Below are 12,054 nucleotides of genomic sequence, written 5' to 3' on the forward strand. Positions count from 1 at the left end.
TTAGGTTTGTTAAATTAGTAATGGGTTCCATTAGGTTTGTTAAATTAGTAATGGGTTGTAGTAGGTTTGTTAAATTAGTAATGGGTTGTAGTAGGTTTGTTAAATTAGTAATGGGTTGTAGTAGGTTTGTTAAATTAGTAATGGGTTCCATTAGGTTTGTTAAATTAGTAATGGGTTGTATTAGGTTTGTTAAATTAGTAATGGGTTGTATTAGGTTTGTTAAATTAGTAATGGGTTCCATTAGGTTTGTTAAATTAGTAATGGGTTGTATTAGGTTTGTTAAATTAGTAATGGGTTGTATTAGGTTTGTTAAATTAGTAATGGGTTCCATTAGGTTTGTTAAATTAGTAATGGGTTGTATTAGGTTTGTTAAATTAGTAATGTATTAGGTTTGTTAAATTAGTAATGGGTTGTAGTAGGTTTGTTAAATTAGTAATGGGTTGTAGTAGGTTTGTTAAATTAGTAATGGGTTCCATTAGGTTTGTTAAATTAGTAATGGGTTGTATTAGGTTTGTTAAATTAGTAATGGGTTCCATTAGGTTTGTTAAATTAGTAATGGGTTGTAGTAGGTTTGTTAAATTAGTAATGGGTTGTAGTAGGTTTGTTAAATTAGTAATGGGTTCCATTAGGTTCTTTAAATTGATCTGGTAATTAAGATTACAGATATATAATATCCAACTATCTTGTGTGACCTGGTGGCGTGTATTATTTTTATGGAACAACCATAACGGTTTCCAGTTGTAAAGATAAAGCCCCAACATGCGAAGTGCAAGTTCAATCATTGGTACATGTATTTTCGACAACTATTTTATAACAGACTTTGCTACGATCTAACTGTTAACAACTAAAACATTAAAAAGAAAGAAATGTTTTATTTAACGACGCACTAAACACATTTTATTTACGGTTATATGGCGTCAGACATATGGTTAAGGACCACACAGTTTGAGAGGAAACCCGCTGTCGCCACTACATGGGCTACTCTTTCCGATTAGCAACAAGGGATCTTTTATTTGCGTTTCCCACAGGCAGGATAGCACAAACCATGGCCTTTGTTGAACCAGTTATGGATCACTGGTCGGTGCAAGTGGTTTACACCTACCCATTGAGCCTTGCGGAGCACTCACTCAGGGTTTGGAGTCGGTATCTGGATTAAAAATCCCATGCCTCGACTGGGATTCGAACCCAGTACCTACCAGCCTATAGATCGATGGCCTAACCACGACGCCACCGAGGCCGGTAAAAAACCCCATTAAAATTACAAATTGCTGATCGCATGGTTTGACAGTTTGCTTTATAAAATATGAAGGACAAAACAATTATCATAACCAATAACGTATCTTTGCACAATACAGGGTCAAAGGCGCATTTTGACAACGTTGTGACTGAATACATTCATACATCACTTGAAACTGTCACGGAACCATGTGTTCGCGAAACAATGTTTGTATCCTATCGTATCTCACCGGTGTTACCATCAGTACAGCCTAAAGTTGTCAAGTCATTTATTTTCATGTAGACGTCACTGACGCAAAAGACTGGCCTGACATCTGTCCCAACTGTGGATGTGATAATTGAACCTATGGTAGCGATTTGGGCTGTACTAATCCAAAACAACTGGAAGATATGAGGATTCTCCATTTAAATAATATGAGAAATTGTTCTGTAAAATACTACAGTTGTTTTCTTCAGACTGGAGTTGGAACCATATATCGTGGTCAAGACCAGCTGTTCTCTGTAGACAAAGCACTCAAGGCAATGAGTCATGGCTGTATACTATCACGACACTATCGTAACTTATCTTGGAATCAGTCTTGTACAGAGATAAGTCATAAGCGTACCGCACAGGGGCGGGGGGGGGGGGGGGGGGGCAACTCCCCCTTCCAGTACTGGAGAAAATCCTCAAATTCGGGCAAAAACAATAGAGACATTCGGGCAAAATGGGCTGGCCTGAACACTTTTCACTATGTATTTTCATTATTCTACCCAAAATATTAGTTGTAGCCCATGTCAAAACACTATATAGCTGTTTGGCAGTAATGCTAATATGAATAAACGTTGTAATCCAGATTCGGGCACTTTTGTTTAATTCGGGCAAAAATCAGCCTGCCCCCTTACAAAAATGGAAGCCCGTACACCTATGGATACAGTATTGGATATGCTAACGGCAGATTCGTAATGTTCATGTACATGTATGTTAAGACTTCTGTTACACACTTAAACGTTTATATTGTTGTTGTTTTTTGGTTTATTACTAGCGAGTAGGTTAACGCATATTATCGGCAATTTTTCAGGACTAAAAAAAGACCTTCCTTTTGTGGACAAAGTCCTTTAAGGATTTTAATTGTGCATGCTAAAAGGATTGTATGTGGAGAGGTAGCTGTACATGTAAAATGCATGGCTTTGGTAATAACTATAAAGAGAATTAACAGAAGACAAAGATATCGCTCTACTTTGAAATCTCACCAATATGACCTACATCAATTGCCATTCGTGTTAATACGATCAGCATGTATCGATGGGATCATGAAAACATCACTACATGAGACTTGAAAGGTGATTGTACCATGTATAGTCGTAAATATATGAAATAAAAGAGGATTTTTCAGTAATGACGTTTCTAATGGTCATATTATTAAGTTCACGGTGGTCTATCGCAGTAGTCTGGCAGGCATATATAATCTTCTATGTTAAAGTGTATTGTGTTTAACGACACCGCAAGAGCACATATATTAATTAATCATCGCCTATTGGATGTCAAACATTTGCTAATTCTAACTCGTAGTCATCAGTGGAAACCCGCTACATTGTTTTCATTAGCAGCAAGGGATCTTTTATATGCACTTTTCCACGGACAGGACAGCACACACCACGACCTTTGACCAGTTCTGGTGCACTGGTTGGACGAGAAAAACATTTTCGATGTGTACCAAGCTTTATGCTTTTGTGAGAAAAAAACACCGATTACAATCAATTTTTTTTAGACTTCGCCTTAACAATTATAACCATAAAATGTAGCATAATACTTGAATAATGTTTCAGTTTCGCTGAGCGTGTTGTTCTGTGCCACTTCGTGCTGTTGATAATACTGTGGATCACACGCAGTCCTGGATTCTTCTCTGGATATGTCGAGCTCTTCAACAAAGGGTACGTTCAAATGTCTGTTTCTATGTGTGTATGGCATGATTGTTTTCATGTTTATATATTGAATCAGAGTATTATCCGAAGCTAAAAAGTAGAATGTAAAAGTGATACAACCAATGGGGCTATAATGTGTTTGATTGGTTTGTGAGTTTCTTAGGAGAGTGGGCGAGTTCTTTGGTTGCACGCTTAATTGCACACCATTATATGCCAATGATAGTGTGGGACCATCTATTAAATTATCGTTGTATAACAATTTTTTGTCAGTTTAGGACTCCACTGCATATTAACGCGTTTATATCAATGTTAATCGAATCAGCTACAATGTGACCATAAAACACCGACTAGAATAGTTGGATGAAGCATATTAATATAACAAAAATACAGGTTCTCCAGGAAAAACATCGATACATTTTATGTTTTATTACATACTGTAAAATCCTTTGTTTTCTTGGGCTTAAAATTTCATGGTTTTGCTAAAAAAAAAACCCACACATTTCGTTGGATACTTAAATTCGTAGATCGAAAAGGTAGTAACTGTATAATAAATTCGTATATATGTATACGCTGAAATACATGTAATATATTTTCGCTGCGCTCATAAATTCGTTGACAGTACTAATCCACGAAATGAGACCATCACGATCAAAAGTAATTTCACAGGCAGCTAGCTTTTCAAAAAGAAGTTTTGCTAATCCTCGATTAAAACTAGCACTGACATAGTGTGCTGCTACTAATTACAGTAATTGTGTAATTACATATGGAGTAAGGAGGAAAACTCCCCAAAGGAACACTGTTAAATATCACATATTATTTTGCTTGCATACAACAGGTATATGTCAGGGGCGGTTCCTGCCATTTTGATTGCCGTCAGCCTATTCATTTTCCCAGTAAGGCGACCGAACAGCTGGTGCTTTCGTCGTAAAGGAGGTAAATGTATAAATACAATACCGTATGATTGTGTGTTGCCCTAGACATGTTAACACAAGACATTGTTATCTTGTCAAAGGTATTAACATAACGCAACACACAGTATTGTCTTGTCTAATGTATTATCACATAGTATTGTCTTGTTAAGGTTTTTTTTTAACACAATATTGTCTTGTCTAATGTATTATCACATAGTATTGTCTTGTTATGGGTTTTTTAACACACTATTGTCTTGTCTAATGTATTATCACATAGTATTGTCTTGTTAAGGTTTTTTTAACACAATAAAACATGATGTCTTGTCCATTGTATTAACACAATGAAACAGTGTTAAATTGTCCCATGCCAGTTTTATCGTGTCCAGTGTATAACACAATAAAACAGTGTGGTCTTGTCCAGTGTATAACACAATACCACTCAGTTTTATCTTGTCCAATGTATTAACACAATAACACAGTGTTACCTTGTCCTTGTCCAGGGTATTAACATAATACAACATAGTGTTACGGTGTCCAGTGTATTAACATAATACAACATAGACATTATGTTGCCTTATGCCACAATAAATTAGTGTAGTGCAGACACCTTTTGCATTTTTATGCTCTGTGTTGACAAACATAAAACCTCTTCTCTGCAGTTTCAATGTCAATAAACCGCACACAACAAAATATAACATATTATATTTTATTATATTTTTAATCCTGTAGTTTTAACCATATATTATATAAAGGATAATAAACGAGTTACCAGTTATTATCAAATTTATGTCCCTCGTGAAATAGTTGTCACGAGCTTTAGCGAGTGACAAATGAAAATTATTTCACGAGGGACATAAATTTAATAATAACTGGTACCGAGTTTGTTATTCTATTTATTACCTCAGATATTTTTCTCTAAAAACCTTTAATTTCGACGCACATGCACGAAGGCCAACCTGTATAGGAACGATGTAAACCACTTTACGCACTGTTCTGAGAATTACTATAACGTTGTAATTTAATCACGTTCATAGATAATTTTTAAAAACACAAGTTCTCTTTATTCTGCTTCCAAATTTATAATGAATTGCATTAAAATGATATTTTGTTATTAATTTAACACCAAAAACAGAGACCCGTAAAGGCAAACTCTTTAAACTACATGACGTCATTTTGTGTGTTTGTCAAATCGTGATGACGTCATATTTAGTACCGACAAAGTCATTGGTTTGTAAGCGTCAAATTGTCCAATAGTATTGTTTGTTAGACCAATGCATGATAATTTCTCAGTGAGAAATTATGAATTTTTTTTCCCCTGTTATGAGTGACCGCTGGGGTAATAAAATTTTATATGAGAAAAGAAAATAAGGAAAAGAACAAACCCAACTAACCGAAACTAATAGCAAGGGGAATTAGCAACTAGCGATTTCATCAATTTCTATGCATTTTATCTCAATTATAGTTAATAGATTATGAAAACGCTGTCTCCAAAAGAATTATTTTTGTAGATACCAGTATTCCAACGGAGACACCAGGTATCTTGCAGTGGTCAGAGGTCAGCAAGACTTTTCCCTGGGGGGTTATCTTTCTTATTGGCGGTGGATTCGCCCTTGCTGAGGCATGCCAGGTACAACACTATTGATAGTCCCATACATGTGGACTATTTTAGTTGGTGGTTTTGTCTATACGGATCAAAATGTAAACGTCAAGAAACCACTGCATTGTAGGTGTCAAGAGAGCGAGACGTAGCCCAGTGGTAAAACGTTCGCTTGATGCGCGGTCGGTCTGGGATTGATCCCCGTCGGTAGGTGGGCTATTTCTCGCTCCAACCAGTGCACCACGACTGGTATATTAAAGGCCGTAGTATGTGTTATCCTTTCTGTGGGAGAGAGAGAGAGAGAGAGAGAGAGAGAGAGAGAGAGAGAGAGAGAGAGAGAGAGAGAGAGAGAGAGAGAGAGAGAGAGAGAGATTGAGATTGATTTTGTATACAATAACATTTTTTAAATTTAGATTTCAAAACGAAATCAAATATTCAGAATTTTTTTTTTTTTTAAAACCACCCAATAAGATAATAATCGAATCTTATACATACATGTATAATGTGTTTTTATCAAACATTAAGGGGTTCACGTTTTCTTTCTGTTTTTTTTTTTCTTTTCTTTTTTCATAGTTGCCTGCACTAAGTCATAAATGTTTTCTAAAGATATGACATTGGCTATTTTTAAATGTTTCAACATAATTTCCACTAAATTCCTTTCAGATATCTGGGTTATCCCGAGCCGTGGCTTTACAACTGTCTTTTATTGGAAATCTCCCGCTCTGGTTGGCTAGCCTTGTTGTTATAACATTGACGTGCTTAGCAACAGAAATAACCAGCAATTCCGTCATAACAACCTTATTTATGCCAATATTAGCCGATCTGGTAAGTCAGTACACTTCATTATCAGGAATATGAACACAGAATCATCTGCCTGGTCAGTCTATCCAAGACACATGTTGTTAAGTACTAAGGTGCGAACTCAGTACCTATCATCCTCAAGTCCATTAGCTTAATCAATACACCCCCCACCCCCCACCCCCCACCCCACCCCACTCCAGGCCGGGTATCAAAGCTTGAAAACTATTCAGTATGAATTTCAATCTAATTAAAATTAGCTCCACTGGCTAATTACTATTACCTGTGGATCTAACAGCACCCCGTTGGAGCTCATGTCCAGTTAACCTTCCATTCGACCAATCAAAACCTTACTTGCAAACTCATGCCAGTGATTTGAAACGAATTTGAAAACATTCGGGATTATGCCGAGGGTATACAAAATGATTCGGGTGAATTACGAAGTATGCCGGAAACTAATTTCAATATAAAATTTTATATAAAATTCGTTTCAAGACGAAAAAAAACCCGTGATGGTATAGTCATAAAATCTGTTTATACTACTATACAATCCAGAGTTTATTACTGCACTTTTCCCCTTGTTTTTAATGTTGAAGTTGACCAACAAATTCGCCTATTGCATAAATAGTCTCGCCCAATATCTTTAGAATTTGTATGCTCCCAAATAACGCTATAAAAGGCGAAGTGTAATTGGTCGATATTTAAATTGTTATTTATAGATGAAATGTCACCTGGACATAAGAGTCCACGCAATGCTGTTAGACCAGTACAGCTAATTTTAATCAGATTGTATAAATTTAATCTTAACATGAAATATCTTTCATTCCATTAGATATATTTATGTATCAATTCAATTTTTCTTAGTTAAAAATGGAATGTCTAAAAAATTTGTATTGTCATATGGAAATAATAAATATTGTACATCAATTTACAATTTATACCCCAATGAATTTGTGGATAATAATAAACTCAAGTATGTATCAGCATATAAGACAAATTCCCGATGAGTGCATTGAAGATGGATGGGCTATGTTGTTGGTCTGATTAAAATCAATTTAATAAATCGAAATGTCTTGTTTTTCCATTAGTTAAGATTTGAATTTTATTCTCCCAAAACTGCACTGAAACAAATATATATACAATTAATTCATAAACTGTTTTCACTAGTGGTACTGGACAATATATTATTAATATAAATTTAACATTTGTTTATATATCTATACAATTTAGTTAGTAGAGATTATTTTTACATTTAAAAAACAGATGGCAAACTTTAAGTGCAATTGGTCGTTTGGTATATATATATATATATATATATATATATATATATATATATATATATATATATATATATATATACGAGCTTGTGTGTCGTACTGATTTTATGATATAAGTGTCAGTATGCTTGTATTGCCCGAGAGAGACGTCATTCAGTAAGCGATTACACATAGCTAAGACTGGGGAAGCCGCATTATGTTATGACGTCACTTCCCAAAATTACGTCATACGTTATGTACATGAAATCATTATGACACACGTGTGTCATACTAGTTATATTTCCCTGTATATCTTGAACTATGTGGAAAACAAAGTTTTCTGCACAATTACAAATATAATGACGATACTCATCATCAATATTTATATTACATAAATAACAAATCTAATGCTATTCTGTGTTCAAGGTATATTTCATTCAACCCATCAACAATGCTGATATCAGGTTAAGCATTCTAAATGACAGATAATGATGAAGGGTGGCCTGGATATCAAATGGCCTTATCTAGTGGCAAACTAATCTCTTTTTACTTAATAATCAACTACGTAAACCGTGTAGTAGTAGTAGTAGTAGTAGTAGTAGTAGTAGTAGTAGTAGTAGTAGTAGTAGTAATCATGGGATGACGATGACGACGACGACGATGATGATGATGATGACGTTAATGATGACGAAGGAAAGAAAAATCAAACTTGATAAAAATATTTATCACAGCAGCATAGTAACTCAGTGTCTCTACAGAAATAGCCATGATTTGTTTTCAGGCCATCTCAATGAAAGTACACCCTTTGTACTTCATGTTGTCATCTGCAGTGTCAGCTTCGTTCGCATTCATGTTTCCCGTTGCCACGGTTCCCAATGCTCTGGTCTTCGCATACGGTGACGTCAGAGTTGTGGATATGGTTAGTACATTCTATATTATACAGTGGTTACTTACCGGAGTATATTTATATCACATGAATGTTTTGTTTTTTTTTATACTGAAAGCCAATACATATGACTATTAGTAATGATAATACTGTATGAATGTTCAATCAGGAAAAGCGGGTGGATTAAAATTATATTTCTCAAGACAGGCCTGTTGGAAATGTGGGGTGGGGTCTTCGCCTGTTCCACATCCCATCGAGGAATAAATAAATAAAGGAAAATATGACTTGCCCCCCCCCCCCCCCCCCCGCCCACACACACACATACACAGGCTGTGATCCCACCAACAGAGGTTGTCCCCGCTCCAGATATTGTTTCTACGAGCCTACTAAATGTCAGTTTGCATCTGCTAAAGTTCCAAATACAAATAAATGAAAACATTTAATTACAACCAAACATTTACAAATGTAGTGTTCTTAAAGTATGAGCTGTGTTCACACAGTTGTACAATGGTTAAAAACAGTATTAGGTTCTCTTATAATCATAACAAACTCGGTGAAGTCCAGACAAAAGTTTCAGCATTAAACGTCCTTCGCTTTCAAAGGGAAGGACTTTTTTCGGAAGCAATTGACGACACTATGCATTAATCTTCTCACCAGCAATACACCAAATTCGAAATAAAATGTTTGAAGGGTGTAATAGATGTTCGTTTGTTTTTGTTTGATGACACAACTAGATCATGTTGATTTATTAATCATCGTCTGTTGGATGTCAAACATGTGGTAATTTTGACATTTAGTCTTAGAGAAGAAACCCGCTATATTTTTCCATTAGCAGTAAAGGAAGAAAGAAGAAATGTTTTATTTAACGACGCACTCAACACATTTTATTTACGGTTATATGGCGTCAGACATATGGTTAAGGACCACACAGATTTTGAGAGGAAACCCGCTGTCACCACTACATGGGCTACTCTTTCCGATTAACAGCAAGGGATCTTTTATATGCGCTTCCCACAGATAGGGAAGCACACGCCAAGGCCTTTGACCAGTTGTTGATCAGTTACATGGATCCACCGAGCACCCTAGGCGAGCGCTCAAGCGACTGAGCTAAATTTAGCTCAGTCGGCTGAGCGCTCGTCTGAGGTGCTTGCATCGCAGGATCGAATCATCTCAGTGGATCCGTTCAGCTGAATGGATTTTTTCTCGTTCCAACCAGTGCACCACAACTGGTCAAAGGCCGTGGTATGTGCTTTTCTGTCTGTAGTAAAATGCATATAAAAGATCCCTTGCTGCATTAGGAAACTGTAGCGGGTTTCCTCTGTTGACTACGAGTCAGAATTACCAAATGTTTGACATCCAATAACCGATGATTAATTAATCAATGTTCTCTAGTAGTGTCGTTAAACAAAACAAACTTTTTTCCATTTGCATACTTAATACCATATCTCTGTACAAGACTGAATCCAAAATACGTTATGATAGTCGTGAGGGTATGCGGTCATCATTAATTGTTGAGCGATTTTACCCCCCCCCCCCCCCCCCAAAAAAAAAAAAGGAAAAAAAAAAGGAAAAAAGGGGAGCTGATCCGACTAATTTCATGTGAAGGAGGTCTGCTACACACGCGCCAAAAAAAAACATTCTACAACTTCCATAAATGAGGAGACAAAGTAAAGAATGTTTTATTTAACGACGCCACTAGAGCACATTGATTTTTTTATCTTATCATCGGCTATTGGACGTCAAACATATGGTCATTCTGACACTGTTTTTTTTTGGTTGAGGAAACCCGCTGTCGCCACATAGGCTACTCTTTTACAACAGGCAGCAAGGGATCTTTTATTTGCGCTTCCCACAGTCAGGATAGCACAAACCATGGCCTTAGTTAAACCAGTTATGGATAACTGGTCGGTGCAAGTGCTTTACACCTACCCATTGAGCCTTGCGGAGAACTCACTCAGGGTTTGGAGTTGGTATCTGGATTAAAAATCCCATGCCTCGACTGGGATCCGAACCCAGTACCTACCAGCCTGTAGATCGATGGCCTAACCACGACGCCACCGAGGCCGGTAAACGAGGAGACGTGCATAGAACAATATTATAAGAAAGGAACTGTGTGTAATTTACAGAAATATTGCTCACATTATTGTGAGGGGAAGTAACTTTAGTTCTGGGGGCGGGACGTAGCCCAGTGGTAAAGCTATCGCCTGATGCGCGGTCGGTCTGGGAACGATCCCCATTGATGGGCCCATTGGGATATTTCTCGTTCCAGCCAGTGAACCACGACTGGTATATCAAAGGCCGTGATATGTGCTATCCTGTCTGTGGGATGGTGCATGTAAAAGATCCCTTGCTGCTAATGAAAAAAAACTAGCGGCTTTCCTCTCAAAGACTATATGTCAAAATTATCAAATGTTATTTCCAATAGCCGATGATTAATAAATTAATGTGGTCTAGTGGTGTCGTTAAACAAAACAAACTTGAACTTTAACTTTACTTCTTGATGACGCAGTTTCATAAGCTGGTGCCGAGTATCCCATTAAGAGAAGCGAATCAAACACAAAAACAATCATAAATAATGTGTATAATAAAAACAACACCAAAAAACCCAAACATATATACACGTGTGTGTGTGTGTGTGTATATATATATATATATTCTGTTTAATTAATTTTGCAGATGAAAACTGGAGCCATTTTAAATATTGTCAATATCTTCTCTGTGGCAATGGCTATCAATACATGGGGAACAGCATATTTTCATCTAGATCAGTTTCCTGACTGGGCTCAAAGGATGTACATTGAAGCTGTTGAGCCAGGCCTCAATGGGACAACAACACAAATACACGGACTTGTATACAACACATCATCTAGTATCTTATGACATTCTAGCATGACACGTTAATATGATGCAGCAACTGATGTCTAAAAATAGTGTTTTCTGCATAGGGCAGAGAATGTTACGTCCCATTTTATAAGTTTATACTTTAATAACCTCTATATTTAAAGAATATTCGAAGTAATTAATGTTGTTGTTGTTTTCTTTCCCACAAAACTGGACGCCTTTTCACGGTCCCTTTTTTTTAATATCAGTGTTTTAATGTTTGTATGGAACAGACGTAGTCAAAGACGCTACCCATTATACCCACACACTAGCAGAATAACACCCTCTACGTTTTCTCATTTCTCATATTTATATAAGCTTTAGCCACGTTTACTGCTTCCAACCAGTGCACCACAACTGGTCCAAGGCCGTGTTATGTGCTATCTTGTCTATGGGAAAGTGTATATAACAGATCCCTTACTGTTATTGGATAAATGTAGCGGGTTTCCTCTGGTGACTATGTGTCAGAATTACCAAATGTTTGACATCCAATAGCTGCTAATTAATCAATCAATGTGCTCTTTAAGTTTTTTTGTTTTTTTTCCCCCATCAAAACAAGACTTTTTTCACAATCCTTTTTTAAATACA

At 36.4% G+C, this 12,054-nt stretch overlaps 1 protein-coding gene across 1 annotated transcript in view; it reads left to right on the forward strand.

The window, feature by feature from the left end:
- LOC121368597 (solute carrier family 13 member 5-like) overlaps positions 1 to 11,605 on the forward strand; it is a 20,292-nt gene extending 8,687 nt beyond the window's left edge. Inside the window, exons 8-13 of the mRNA XM_041493336.1 lie at positions 3,043 to 3,147; positions 3,974 to 4,071; positions 5,558 to 5,676; positions 6,310 to 6,471; positions 8,482 to 8,619; positions 11,263 to 11,605. Coding sequence (XP_041349270.1) covers positions 3,043 to 3,147; positions 3,974 to 4,071; positions 5,558 to 5,676; positions 6,310 to 6,471; positions 8,482 to 8,619; positions 11,263 to 11,466 — 826 coding nt within the window. The 3' untranslated portion in view covers positions 11,467 to 11,605. The remainder of the gene's footprint in view (positions 1 to 3,042; positions 3,148 to 3,973; positions 4,072 to 5,557; positions 5,677 to 6,309; positions 6,472 to 8,481; positions 8,620 to 11,262) is intronic.
- The last annotated feature ends 449 nt before the right edge of the window (positions 11,606 to 12,054 follow it).

The sequence above is a fragment of the Gigantopelta aegis genome, chromosome 3, assembly GCF_016097555.1.
Source record: "Gigantopelta aegis isolate Gae_Host chromosome 3, Gae_host_genome, whole genome shotgun sequence".
In the NCBI taxonomy this organism is placed as follows: domain Eukaryota; kingdom Metazoa; phylum Mollusca; class Gastropoda; order Neomphalida; family Peltospiridae; genus Gigantopelta; species Gigantopelta aegis.